The sequence below is a fragment of the Filicampus tigris genome, chromosome 7 (assembly GCF_054856515.1).
Source record: "Filicampus tigris isolate MCC_2025a chromosome 7, RoL_Ftig_1.0, whole genome shotgun sequence".
NCBI lineage: Eukaryota > Metazoa > Chordata > Actinopteri > Syngnathiformes > Syngnathidae > Filicampus > Filicampus tigris.
This window is the reverse complement of record NC_141223.1, coordinates 23,393,531-23,408,085: the sequence shown is the minus strand read 5'-3', so window position 1 is coordinate 23,408,085 and position 14,555 is coordinate 23,393,531. Positions and strand designations below refer to the sequence as shown.

General features: G+C 41.6%; 1 protein-coding gene across 10 annotated transcripts in view; it reads left to right on the top strand.

Moving 5' to 3' along the window:
• ryr1b (ryanodine receptor 1b (skeletal)) overlaps positions 1–14,555 on the top strand; it is a 121,551-nt gene that overhangs the window by 60,517 nt on the left and 46,479 nt on the right. For all 10 annotated transcript variants that reach the window (XM_086036382.1, XM_086036375.1, XM_086036381.1 and 7 more), the window contains 19 exons: positions 555–695; positions 1,850–2,013; positions 3,051–3,129; positions 3,206–3,295; positions 3,795–3,932; positions 4,009–4,086; positions 4,173–4,248; positions 4,321–4,444; positions 5,607–5,722; positions 5,801–5,868; positions 6,377–6,498; positions 7,711–7,760; positions 9,107–9,167; positions 9,255–9,381; positions 9,470–9,578; positions 9,684–9,765; positions 10,629–10,759; positions 11,633–11,953; positions 14,285–14,525. In XM_086036382.1, coding sequence (XP_085892508.1) covers positions 555–695; positions 1,850–2,013; positions 3,051–3,129; positions 3,206–3,295; positions 3,795–3,932; positions 4,009–4,086; positions 4,173–4,248; positions 4,321–4,444; positions 5,607–5,722; positions 5,801–5,868; positions 6,377–6,498; positions 7,711–7,760; positions 9,107–9,167; positions 9,255–9,381; positions 9,470–9,578; positions 9,684–9,765; positions 10,629–10,759; positions 11,633–11,953; positions 14,285–14,525 — 2,318 coding nt within the window. The remainder of the gene's footprint in view (positions 1–554; positions 696–1,849; positions 2,014–3,050; positions 3,130–3,205; positions 3,296–3,794; positions 3,933–4,008; positions 4,087–4,172; positions 4,249–4,320; positions 4,445–5,606; positions 5,723–5,800; positions 5,869–6,376; positions 6,499–7,710; positions 7,761–9,106; positions 9,168–9,254; positions 9,382–9,469; positions 9,579–9,683; positions 9,766–10,628; positions 10,760–11,632; positions 11,954–14,284; positions 14,526–14,555) is intronic.

The window sequence follows — 14,555 nt, the reverse complement described above, 5'->3', positions numbered from 1 at the left end:
AAAGGTATGAGAAAAAAGCAAAGATCTTAACATGGATTTAAAAACATCCACTCGTGGCTGACTTCACTTCTGTTGGCAGCTTATTCCATTTGTGTGCAGCATAGCAGTTAAATGCAGCTCTGCAGATCTCAGACCCCTACGGGGTTTATATTCAATCAGACCTTCTTTCGTGTCTTCAGGACCCAAACCATTCAGTGATTTATAGACCATTAGCAAAATTTTAAAATCTATTCTACAGTTAATTGGGAGCCAGTGTAAAGCCTTTAGGACTGGAGTAATATGTTCCAATCTCTTTCTTCTGGTAAAAACCCGCGCTCTAGCATTCTGAATGAGCAACAATGTTTCTTTTTGGACGTAGTTTTGGCCAGAGCATGAAATCAGTGAATCTGTGAGGCTTTCTGTGAGTGTTGAAGGACAGTTTCCCCCAAAATCTGTGAATTTACGAATGCTGACCCTCAAATATGCAGAGGTTCACTGTATGTACTATCTAGTGTACACACTCACACACTTGCACAGCAGCTTTTACTCTACTAATATAGAATTTTATCCTACAGCTTCTGACCAATCACTATGAGCGCTGCTGGAAGTACTACTGCTTGCCTAACGGCTGGGCCAACTTTGGGGTGACTTCAGAGGAGGAGCTGCATCTTTCCCGCAAACTCTTCTGGGGAATCTTTGAGTCTTTGGCTCACAAGGTGAGAGGTGACCTTCTTTGATCCTCGTCTCCTTTGTGTATTCACCTTTAGTCAGAGCTGGCAAACGTACTCATACTCTGTATGTAAAAAGAAGTACAGGAACTTGTGTAAAAAGAAACTAAAGGTAGAAATTACAGCTGAACAATTAACCAAATTCAAATCGATGTCACAATGTAGTAGAATAAACTTTTTTTAAATCACAAAGGCTGCAATTTTGGAAAAAAATGCTGCATTTTAGTTGGTCGGTAGGCTATGTTTTGTGTGTGTGTGGGGGTGTGTATATATATATATATATTTATATATATATATATATATATATATATATATATATATATATATATATATATATATATATATATATATATATATATACACATAGATATATATATATGTTTTCAATATTGTTGTAATCTGAGTTATGATTTACTGGCTTATGTTTGCGCCACACTTGTTTGGAAGTATTTTGTGAAGTTGTTTGTGAATTGTTAAAAGGCCAAAACTTAGAGTTAATAAGTTAACAGCTCTAATTAAAGTTGATAGATAAACTTTCTTTTCTATTAATTCATGGTTCATTTGCTAAAACTATAAGACCAAAAATGTGTGTAATGTTATGTGTAAAGTATTATTTATAATATTTTTTCAGCAAAGAAGCAGTGTGCGCTGGTCCCAGCATAAATCTATGTAGCTCTGCTGACTTTCACATTTCCTCATTCTCATATAAATCAGCCACGGAGAGGTTAATCCTTTTGATATGTTGAAGTGGGCATTAGCAGGGATGTCCACATAAATGTTCCAGTTCCAGTTGATCAGCGTTTTTGGACGTTATAAAATACAATGATTTCCAATGGAGAGTTTGTAATCGGTTCCTCCAGTGACTCCAACCGAACAAGGATTGAACGCTAGAGGGCGCAGCCATTCTCCTCATTAACAAGAGGTAGTATTCATGGAGTCACTTATTTCCTAATTTCTCCCAGATTTATTGATAAAATAGAAAATGACAACCCTTTTCATTTTCCTGATCAAAAAATATATCAAATGAACTTGTTAGTGAAAACATGGCCATCCCGGCCCCAGTAACAAAGTATTTGTAATTCATTCCTACCCACTACTGCCTTTAGTAATTCTGCTCCTCTGCATTCATCCCCACACTCTAGAAATTCGACGCAGAGCTCTTCAAAATTGCCATGCCATGCCTGTGTGCGATAGCAGGAGCCATCCCGCCCGACTACGTGGATGCCAGCTACTCCTCTCACACCGAAAAGAAAGCGTCTGTGGATGCCGAGGGCAACTTTGACCCCAAACCGGTGGAAACCACCAAGTGAGATTTGACATATACATGCTGAAAACACATCCATCCAGCACATCCATTCCATATACCGCTTATTCATGAGGAGGACACGTCAAATCCACAGAGCAAGGCCAAAGATTTAAACCACGGAACTCCAGACTGTGAGGCAGAATCTTCCAGCCACTAATCCTCTTTGCTGCCAATACAGTATGCATGAAGGACGAGCTCTCCTGCAAATAATAAACGGGATGTTTTAGAGCAATGCAATGCGCAAGACACCTCACGGCATTGTGTCGTTACTGCAGTAACATTTGATGCAAAACGACAAACAACCGGTTTTGTTGAAGTGTAACAAACGGTGAGGGATATTTTTAAGCATTTGTTTTTAATTGTTTCTATGCCGATCCCTCAATATATGTTTTCACATGTAAATTGCAGTGGCGCTGAAAAGTTTGAGGACCGCTGCCTTTATTAAAAATCTATACTTTTTTTTATGTTGTGCGTTGTTGGAATGCCAGTGCTAACTACATGTTTTAATAATTTTCTAATTGATTTCTTCTTTGCAGCATTGATATTAATTTGTGCGATTACAATGCCTTAGTTTGTGAAGTCCAGGTGGGCAGTTTACTAAATTTTGCTGGTTCATCATTCGTTATTCGTCAGCAGCCTGGGTACGTGTCCGTCATTTGTCAGTCTGTCATTTTTTAATGTGTCCTCACTAACTGAATTTTAATCGTCAGTTGGTCAGTCCGTCCGTCAGTTAAGTCCGTCAGCTAGTCTGTCAGAAGTCTGTTGATCCGTCCGTCATTCCCCCAAAAAACATCAACACAATGCGAGTCTGTCAGTGGCGGACTTTTTCAGGCAAATAGCTTGAGAGAGGTTTTACAGACAAAAGTGCAAATCGTAGTGAATCGTGAATATGCGGGAGATTAAACTGTTTCATACAAACTACTGGGAAAAAAATTAAATCCAATGTTTCAATTTGATTTCTTGTATCTTTTTCTTATAATAATAATTTGTCAAGGGGACGATGTATTCATGCTAACCATTTGTCCGTATGTCGACAGCACCATAATCCCTGAGCGGTTGGACATCTTTATCAACAAATACGCAGAGCATACTCATGACAAATGGGCATTTGAAAAGGTCAGTTCTGAAAACATTGAAAAATCTTCTCTTTTTGCCATCTTAATGAGTGTCGCTTCAACGGGTGGGTTTACAGATTCAGAACAACTGGACCTACGGAGAGGTGTTAGACGAGAACGCAAAGACTCACCCGATGCTGAGGCCGTACAAAACATTCTCTGAAAAGGTATTTCTGAATTTCTGAACCGAATTTGAGGAGTGCAAAGTGGCCTGCGGGCCACATATGGCCCTTTTCTATTCTTTAATCCGGCCTGTTTAGCATTCACATTATTGAGAGTTCTGTAAAGATATTTTCACTTTATTATTCCTATTTGGTTATCTGATTAACCCGCCTGTTATGTTGTAGGTCCAATATTATATATATATATATATATATATATATATATATATATATATATATATATATATATATATATATATATATATATATATATACAAAAAAAGATGTTAAAATGAGAAAAAAGTTGGCCTGTTTATTTGGTGATAAATATTTTTGAATTTACATTGTATGTTAAACATATTGACCCGGCAGTCACATAGGCACTGAAATTTGAAATGTCAAATACATTTTTTGCAAATAATTAAACATGAGGAGGTTCACAGTGAAATTTGAATCCTAAATAATATACAATGTATTACTTCTCCCACTTGCCTGTGCTTGTCAGGACAAGGAGATCTATCGTTGGCCAATAAAAGAGTCCATCAAAGCCATGCTGGCATGGGAGTGGACCTTGGAGAAAGCCCGAGATGGCGAGGGAGATATCGAGAAGACCGCCACCCGGAAAATCTCTCAAACGGCTCAGGTACTCTCAGGCTACGTTCACACTTGTAGTGTGAAAAACAACAAACAAACAAACAAAAAAACCTTTCCGTCTTCAGGCTACATATGATCCCAGCCATGGTTACAGCCCGCAACCAATCGACATCTCAGGAATGGCTCTGTCCAGAGAGCTGCAGGTCTGTAATGGGACATGTCTCTCTCTCGCTCTCTTTTTCCTTCGATCTCCACCATATAAGGTGTCTTCTTTTCTCTCTCTTTACAGTCCATGGCCGAGCAGCTGGCGGAAAACTACCACAACACGTGGGGCCGAAAGAAGAAGTTGGAGCTTCAGTCCAAAGGTGAGAGGCTTCCTCCGTCATGTGCTTGCACCAGTGGCAAGTGGCTCAGCAAAAACAAACGTCTCCTTTCAGGTGGCGGCACCCATCCTTTGCTGGTGCCTTACGACACCCTGACTGCCAAGGAGAAGGCCAGAGACAGAGAAAAAGCCCAAGACGTGCTCAAGTTCCTTCAACTCAACGGATATGCCGTGACCAGGTCGGGTTTTCACCTTTTCAGTTCAAACATTGGGCCTTATTCATTAATAAATGCCTGGACAAGTCCAGACAAACAAAACATGGTGCCATTGTCAATGGAAGAAGGGGATTGCTGTGGCTATTTTACAATAATACCAAGGGAAGAAACTTGCTAGAAATAAAAGCAGAATGTAGACATTTCAGAGGCTGGTGGTTCCATTCGTTCAGGGTGCATTTTTGCAACAGAGACTCTCCTTGCTTCACTTTTTCATCCACAGGTCCATGATAAATATGAAGTCCCTGTAAAGTAAAATAAATCTGTCTTGTAAATGTGGCACACCTCAGAGAAGTTTCTTACAACCCTATCAAATTTGAATGATTTAAGAAATTGCCAAGTATATACAATGAAACTTCATAATCGAGAAAATTCAACCTGTTCTCTCCGCTCTCAAACACATAATTCCACTTCTACGACCTGGAAAATAGAAGCTACTACTTCAAGCATCTTTCTTATACCGACGCATAACTTCAAGTTCCAGTTGTGAAAATAAATCCACTTAAAGCTTCTGGTGACTGGAAATTATGCCACCAGGTCATTGTGGGATTTGCAACAACGGGACACTCTAAAGTAGCCACTCCGCCTGGAAGCCTCTGTCCATAAGCTGGTTGTCATGTTGGAGTGTGATGTTATTTTATTTTTGTACCTTGCTCTCTCGCCTTCTCTCTGCGACGTACGCACACTCCCTGCCGACAACGAGGCGCTCTAAAGCGGCCACAACAGCTCGAAGCCACAGTCCACACATGCTGGCTTTCAAGTCGAATTTGTGCTTAAGTACAAAAGTCAAAATGAATGTTTACTGTCAATTATACGTATACAATACCCATTTTGATGACCTGCAGCAATGGAAAAAAAAGTCTCTGCACAAAAAAATGTTGCCTTTTATGGACTTATGTCATAAGTCATCTTTTGGTTTCAGAAAGTCAAATCAACTAAAGAAATCTAGCTCAGTCGCAGCAAATATGGGGATTGATAATCTAATGTTTTTTCACTGATCACAACACAATGAAGTATTTTTATAATTATATACTTTTTATAAAATGATTGAGGATAAGCTGTATAAATAAAGGATGGATCTAATTTTTTTTTTGTTCAATGTTTTTCTCCCGGGATTCTCCGCGATCAGGGGCATGAAGGACATGGAGCAGGACATCTCGTCCATTGAGAAGCGCTTTGCCTACGGCTTCCTTCAGAAGCTTCTCAAATGGATGGACATTGCCCAGGAGTTCATCGCTCATCTGGGTAAGCAAAACCATGACATGAGCCAGTTCACAACATGAATGTTGATGTCACGTTTGCTCCTGATGGTTCTTTTAACAGAGGCCGTGGTTAGCAGTGGTCGAGTGGAGAAGTCACCACACGAGCAAGAAATCAAATTCTTTGCCAAGGTGCGCTAGTTGTACTTTATAAGCAGTGGTTATCAAATCCAGGTCCGTGAGCCCTAGCTCGGGCTTTAATTGCAGTTATGATTACGAGGGAGTCCTTGGAAAAAAAATCTCCCCTGCAAGCAGGGGCGGAGCTAGAACTTTTCCATTGGAGTGGCCAGGGTGAAACAATTATTTCTTCTCAATTATGCTTTTTATTTAGATTTTTTTTCCTGCTGTTATGAGTGCATTGGACAAGCACTTTATTTCATGAAATGCGGACTGTGGGTGTTATGATCAACAATGACTTCTCTGCCATGTTGATTGTGTGCTAAGGTGTGAAAGTGTGTAATAATCTTGAGCACCGTTGGCCACCACGTAGCTCTGCCCCTGCCTTTAAGGGGTTTCCAGACCCCAAACGTTTGAAAAGCCATGCTTTGACAGCTTTACACTAGAGTTTTTCTCCAATGAACTGAATGTCACAAATTATTTGAGTAATTTATGTTTTCTTCAAACTTGTTTTTCCCCATAGATTCTCTTGCCACTTGTAAATCAGTACTTCAAGAACCACTGCCTCTACTTCCTGTCCACCCCTGCTAAAGTCCTGGGAAGTGGAGGACATTCCTCCAACAAGGAGAAGGAAATGATCGCAAGGTAGCTTCACAGCCATCTCGGAATTACAGTGGAACCTCGAAGGTGAAACACAAGAACTGGAAGAACACGGAACCTAATAGGAATAGTCATACTATGTTCCATTACCCGTTCTCGCATTGTTTTAAGTAACATTTGATCATCTTTAACGTAAATATAAGTATATATAAAAAAAGCTGCACCTAGTAACTTTAATAATATACCAAGGTTATTCGTGCCACAGAAGTGCTTCAAAAATCTCATTTCTTGATTGTTTTAATAATATAGGAAACTGTCAGTGTATAAAAATGTTAACCCTGGGGTGGCCAAGCATTTACATTATTAAGAGTCTTGTAGCATTTGTTGTATTATTATCCACCCCAAAAAGTCCCAATTATTTATTTATTTATTTTGTGCAAATTCATTTTGTCCATTTTCTCATTAAATAATTGGTTAATTCATTCATTGTAAATGTAATATTTCAGTCACTATCTTTATTTTATTTATTTATTTTTTCTAATTAAATACAGTAATTGGTTCACTATATATATATATATATATATATATATATATATATATATATATATATATATATATATATATATATATATATATATATATATATATATATATAAATATATATATATATATAGTACAGGTTGACATGAGTAAAAGTGGAATTAAAGTGGAATTAAACATTAGTGGGGTAAACAATTTTACATATATATTAAGTGTTTATTTTCTGAACATACTTTGCTGGTTATAAATTATATAAATATATATAATTATATAAATAATACAACTTCAAGATGAGAATTAATTTGTTTTTATTATTCAAATACCCGTTTCTAAAATTATTATTATTTATTTTATCTATTGACCTGGCCCATCTGTCCATTAAAAAAAAAAAAGTCAAATGTGATCAAACTTTATCACAAGGGTGCCCACCCCCTGGGTTAACCACTGTTGAAAGTATTTTTTTTTCTCAAGTTCTTGCACCACCTGAGTTGCGTTTGACTTTGGAGGTTCCACTGAATTACATTTTTATTTGAATTATTTTACACATTTCTTAGGCAAACCAACCAAGCAAAGAAAAAACAACTAGTGTGTGATGTGTCTGTCCTCTCCCTCCTCCACGCCCCTCCTAATGTTGGCTTTCCACGTCACCTCAAACATCTCTCCTTCCCTGGTTGTCTCCTCATCGTCCTCTTCCTCTTATTTTCTCCTCTGTGTCAGTATCTTCTGTAAGTTGGCTGCTTTGGTGAGGCACAGAGTTTCTCTTTTTGGTAAGCGATCTGCACGGCGCGAGTGTGTCTGTCCTCCTCTGCATCTTCTTCTTCCTCTTCTTCTTCTTCCTCTTCCTTTATGCCGATCACACTTTGTTTGCCCTCTCGTGCTCTCATCGAACGCACATTTTTCTGTTTGTTTTTTGCCTCTAACAGCCTGAGTGTGATTTGAATGTGTTCTTCATCACCAGAGCGGAATATGGTGTTTAGGGTCTTACTGATATGGATTATTTTGAGGCCGATTCCGATATTTGGCAGAATAAAATAATCATAAAGGATTAATCAGCCGATTAAAAAATATATATACAATGAATAAAATATCTTCAATCTTTTTTCTTACCTATAGGCTTACAACAACGAAGATATGAATTACAGGCAGAACATTTGAGTATTTACAATACTTAGTTCTTTAGTACAGTATTTGTACAGTATTTACAACAGAGAGTTTTTTTTATTCATTATATGTATTTTTTTAATTAATCAGTCGATCAATCGGTTCTCACAATTTTATTCTGGCAATTATCAAAATTGGCATTGGCCTCCAAAAATCTGTATCACTTGGGCCCTACTGTAAGAGAGAGAGACAGAGAGAGAGAGTGAGAGAGAGATATTATTGTAGCTCACAGCTAACGCCAACTTCACCAAATCAAGAACTTTTAATATTACATGAAAAACAATCAAACTTGTTTTTCATACAGAATAGATACATTTAGATATACTGAAAAAACTGTGTATAAGTTCATCTTTTTTATATTTAGTGACAGGCAAAATAATTACCCCGGAATTGCTCTTCCACTAAATGGCAGAAGTCAGCTTTATTTATATAACACATTTCTTCCACAAGGTAGCTCAATGTGCTTCACATAGTTAAAAATGCAACATTCAAAGGCGTTTATAAACAAAAGAATTTAAGACATTTAAAGGAAAGGGAAAAAACACAAGAATTTAATACATTTGAATGCAAAGTAAATAAATAAATAGTAGGTAAATAAAATCACTGAAACAATGTACAGTTTAAGTATACAAGATTTTGGAAAACATCTCAGTCAGTTAGCATTTCTTTAATGTATTCAGGATCTAAGCCATTCAATGATTTATAGAGCAGCATAATTTGATTTTTAAAATCAATTCTACAGCTAACAGCACAAGAGGTACCGTCCACTCGTTCATAAAATAGAATAAACAGGCCAAGATTTCTCTCTGAATAAGTATTTTGGTATGTTTGTAGGTAAATTGAGAAGAGAGATAAGCGTACAAAAATGGAGTTGCTGCAATTAAGTGGATAGTAAAGTAAAGTCAAATAAAGTAAAGTAAAGTACCTTTGACCTTCCTTCGGCTCTTTCTAGGAACGGATGCAGGCGCCGTGGTCAACTGCCTTCACATTCTGTCCCGCTCACTGGATGCCAGGTGTGTCTTGTCCTGGTGTCATCTTTAATGCATGCTTCTAGTTCTTAAAAAGAAAGAAATCCTATTATTTCGGCATCACCCTCTCAGGACTGTAATGAAGTCGGGGCCCGAGATCGTCAAGGCCGGCTTGCGTCAGTTCTTCGAGAGCGCTGCCGACGACATCGAGAAGATGGTGGAGAATCTCAAGCTGGGCAAAGTGTCCAGTCGCAACCAGGTGAGAAGCGCACCCGATAAAGTCATGGAGAGCGAGGTGAAATACAACGGAACTGTTCCTAGCGAGTGAGCCTGGTTGCTTGCCGTAGGTGAAAGGCGTGGCCCAAAACATCAACTACACCACCAACGCTCTGCTGCCCGTTCTCACGTCTCTCTTCGACCACATCGCTCAGCACCAGTTCGGAGACGATGTCATGAGTGAGTCCGGTCCGGTGCGGTCCGGTTTGAGTCTGGTCCGGTAGTCGCCCTCACGCCATGGTTTGATAGCCGCCGGAGTAACGCTTTGACTTTGCTTCCCCTTAGTGGACGACTTGCAAATCTCCTGTTATCGGATCATGTGCAGCATCTACTCGCTGGGCACGGTGAAGACGCCGCATGTGGAAAAGTACGTGGGAACCTCCGTCTTCGCTCCTCCCCCTCCTCTTCCTATTTCTCCTCTTCCTCCACCTCCTCTTCCTCCCATCGCTTCTCTTTCTTTACTCCTCTTCCCCTTCCCCCTCCTCTCCTAACTCTCCATCCTTCTCATCCTTTTCCTCCTCTTCTCCCTTCTTCTTTCCTTCTTCCCAGTCCTCTTCCTCACCTCCCACCTTTCTATTCTCCTCCTCCTGTTCTTCTCATTCTGCTGCCTTTCACTCCTCTTTTTCCACTTGCTATTTCTCCTCTTCATCCCCCCTTCCTCCTCCTCCTTTCCCTTGTCTCTTCCTCCTTCTTTCGCTCCTCTCCTGCCTCCTCATCCTCCTTCTCACCCTACTCTTCCTCTCCTCCTTTCCTATTGTCTTCCTCATCTTCCCCATCCCTACTCTTTCTCCTTCCTTCTCTTCCTCCCATCCTTCCTCTTTCTTTTCCTCCCCCTTTTCTCCCATCCTCCTCCTTTCCCTCCTGTCACCCTCTTTCTCCCCTCCTTCCTCTTCCACCTCCTCTTACTCCTCTCCAGCCTCTTCCTCTCCTCCCTCTCCTTCGCCCCCTAACTGCTCTCTATCAGCATCCTCTTTCTCTTCTCCCCCATATTCCTCCTGCTCCTCTATCCCTCCTTTTCCTCTTCTCTACCCCTTCCCTCCTCTTCCTTTTCCTCCTCTTCCTCATCCTCCTCATCTCCTCCCTTCTATTTATCTTCGTCCTCCTTTTCTTCCTCTTCCTCCCATCCTTCCGCTTTCATATACTCCTTCCCTTCTCACCCCTCTGCTCCCTCTTCCAGCTATTATTTGTCCTCCCTATCGTCCTCATCCTCTTCCTCATCCTCCTGTGCAGACAGCGTCCCGCTCTTGGCGAGTGTTTGGCCCACCTCGCAGCTGCCATGCCGGTCGCCTTCCTTGAGCCGGAGCTGAATGAGTTCAATGCATTTTCAGTTTACACCACCAAGACTCCCCGGGAAAGAACCAGTGAGTGTCATGAGAACGCATCATCGCCCTTCACAAATTATGAACTTGTGAAATGATTTGATTGCTTTTCCAGTACAAATAAGTACATTAAATTCCCGTTGCACAGTAAAACGCTTCGTATAATTAAAAAAAAAAAAAAAGAAGATATGCAGTAACTTGCAAAAGTAAGTACACCCCTGACATTTTAAAAACATTTTATTATATCTTTTCATGAGACAACACTGAATAAATGACACTTTTCTACAGTGTAAAGTATTCAGTGTACATCATGTAAACATCCATCCATCCATCCATTATCTATACCGCTTATCCTCACAAGGGTCGTGGGGCGCACTGGAGCCTATCCCAGCTGTCTTCGGGCAGTAGGCGGGGGACACCGTGAATTGGTTGCCAGCCAATCGCAGGGCAATTTTAGAGGGCAATTTTAGAGGGTCCAATCAACTTACCATGCCTGTTTTTGGAATGTGGGAGGAAACCGGAGTACCCGGAGAAAACCCACGCAGGCACGGGGAGAACATGCAAACTCCACACAGGGAGGCCGGGGCCCGGGATCGAACCCAAGACCTCTGAACTGTGAGGCGGACGTGCTAACCAGTCGATCACCGTGCCGCCCATCATGTAAACGGTGTGCATAAATTTACTTTCCATTCAGAACAACTCAACACACAGGCAATAACGTCGTAACTGCTGGCAACAAAAGTGAGTACAGTATACCCCTAAGTGAAAATGTCCATGCTGTCCCACTCTCTCATACTGGTCAATAAAAGTTCAATTTGGCACCTCAAGGAACTCTCTGTGGAACCCCCCCAAAAAGTTTGCTTTCCAATAATTGGGTCTGGCAAAAAAAAAAAAAACTGTTTTTGTCTCCTTCAGTTCTGGGTCTTCCCAGCCAAGTGGAGGAGCTGTGCCCTGACATCCCCGAGCTGGATATCCTCATGAAGGAGATCCACGACCTGGCCGAGTCGGGGGCGCGCTACACGGAAATGCCTCACGTGATCGAGATCACGCTGCCCATGTTGTGCAATTACCTCCCGCGCTGGTGGGAGAGGGGCCTGGAAAACTTCCCCGAGCTGGAGGGTCAGATCTGCACCTCGGTCACCTCCGAGCACCTCAACCAGCTCCTGGGTAGCATCATGAAGATTGTGGTCAACAACCTGGGTATCGACGAGGCGTCCTGGATGAAGAGGTTGGCAGGTCAGTGGGAGATTAGCAATTATTTTATTGTTGTCTACAAACTTCAAACCAACGTTCACTTGCAACCCGTGTGATATCTTTTAAAACGATTCTGTTCAAAAATAACCTTTTTCTTTTAACCTTTTGATGTGGGCCATGTTTTTAATTTGTGATACAGCTGCAACTAACAATCATTCTAATAACTGATTAATTTAATGATTATTTTATTAATTAAATGATTAATCAGATAATAAAACAAGTTTTAATTTCTGTCTTTCATTAAAAGAAACAGGCTGTTATTTCAAATTGACAGTGCAGAAAATGTACAGGCAAATTATTTATGATTGAGTTACAGGTTTGGTCAGGAATGTGTCAGAAAAAAGGCAATAATGTTCACTGCTGTTTTCCAAAATAAAAGCAGATGTTTGCAAATGTTTTATTTTGATTCAACACAAAGATAATCAGTCTGCTTTCATGGAGCACCTACTGTTGAGAGGCTAAAATTACAAGGATTCTGATCAAAATGAATGATGCTCACTGCCATTGATGAATTTACTAGTCTTTTCACAGTCCAGCAATTCAATCCCAGGAATTTATTTATATATTTTTTGAAAACAATTTTTTTCAAACGTTAGGTTAAAAGAGGGTCAGAAAATGTCTGGCAGTGAATTAGTTAAGCAAGGTCTCTAACGATGGATCAATTATCAAAATAAGGTTTGATTAACTTACTAAGCGATTAGTTGTCAATTAATCTTTGCACTTCTTATTGCATTTGTACTTAGCATTTAGAATTTAGCAGAGCTGGGCACTTGACCCTTTTTTGCCGGTCCGGCCACGACCCCCCGCCCTTATTCATAAAAATTATCACCCCGCCGCCCCCAACAAAAAAAAAAAAGTGTCCATGATTGACGCCGCCGCAGGAGAGATGCAGAGGCTTTTTAAGGATTATTATCTGGCTAGGCGGCACGGTGGTCGACTGGTTAGCACGTCCGCCTCACAGTTCAGAGGTCGCGGGTTCGATCCCGGCTCCGGCCTCCCTGTGTGGAGTTTGCATGTTCTCCCCGTGCCTGCGTGGGTTTTCTCCGGGCACTCCGGTTTCCTCCCACAGTCCAAAAACATGCATGGTAAGTTGATTGGATACTCTAAATTGGCCCTAGGTGTGATTGTGAGTGCGGATGTTTGTCTCTGTGTGCCCTGCGATTGGCTGGCAACCAGTTCAGGGTGTCCCCCGCCTACTGCCCAAAGACAGCTGGGATAGGCTCCAGCATGCCCCGCGACCCTTGTGAGGAGAAGCGGTACAGATAATGGATGGATGGATTATCTGGCTAATTTACTATTCAAACCCGCTGTGGACACGCTTCAAACACGCTTCAAAATGCACCACTAGTACTTTACTACTTACCCAACTGCGTGTGCTCACTTGCATTGCGAGCCCCGGGGTTGGTTTTGTCGTATTGTATCATTATTTGGGTCCAACAGACGGCCAGAAGGCACAGTCAACAAGTTATTTATTTATTTTGCACACTTCCCCTCCTTTACGGCCTTCAAAATAAAAGCATATCAGCAAACCACTATACACAGCAGGTTTGCCACGACATATTTCCGGAAGTAGGGAAGACGCCAGATGAAGTGCATGAACACCACCTTGATGTGCCAGCGTCATCCTTGAGTCAGGGCTGCGCGCAGCTTGACTATACTCGTGTTTTGAAACAAGTCGGGTGCGTCGCTTCAAAAAGGCAGCGACAATGGGCATCGTGCCTGCTACAACCATAAAGGGACCGAGATGATTAGACTACGCAGTTAATTTCATTGCCAAACTGGTTTGCTTTGCAGCAGCAACGAGCTGCGTGCTGCATCCCCTCTCTCCTCCTCTCCGTGTGGGAAACTGTATGTCATCGCAACATGTGACATAATGGACCGATCAGAGCAGCAACAATTCCTGATGTGTGCGTGGCATGTGTCGCTGACCTGTCGCCAACAGCACAATGCGTCGGTCATGTGAATCAATGCGGCAGTTGTCGCTCTCGCCGTTGCGGGAGTAGAAAGAAGCCTAAAAAGAAGCCTTTCATCGAGTAGGCTGAGATGAAATTTGACCGCCTCGCGAGCACGTCACACGCATGAGGGCCGATTAGTTGGTTATATTAGTAATATCCACTTCCGGCCATGCTTAGTCCAGCCATTTTTTAAAATTTGTCACCAGCCGCCCCCCCGCCTCAAAAATGGGCAACCGGCCGGGCCGGAGGGTCCGACCGGTCCGGCCCAGGGACGGACTGCCCAGCTCTGGAATGTAGCATGCTCATTCCTTATTTGTACAGCATATCATCTGAAGTTTTGGTACCACGATGTGTGCAGTGTTTGCCCAACCAATTGTGAGCCGGGCCAAGCCGGAGATGCTCAAGTCTCACTTCATCCCCACGATGGAGAAGCTTAAGAAGCGCTCGGGCAAAGTGGTGGCCGAAGAGGACCATCTGCGCATGGAAGGCAAGACGGAGGTGGACAGCGAGAACGGAACCATCCGAGACGAGTTTGCCGTGCTGTGCCGGGACCTCTACGCTCTCTACCCCCTGCTCATCCGCTATGTGGACAACAACAGGTAGATGAAGGAACATCTATACAACTATTC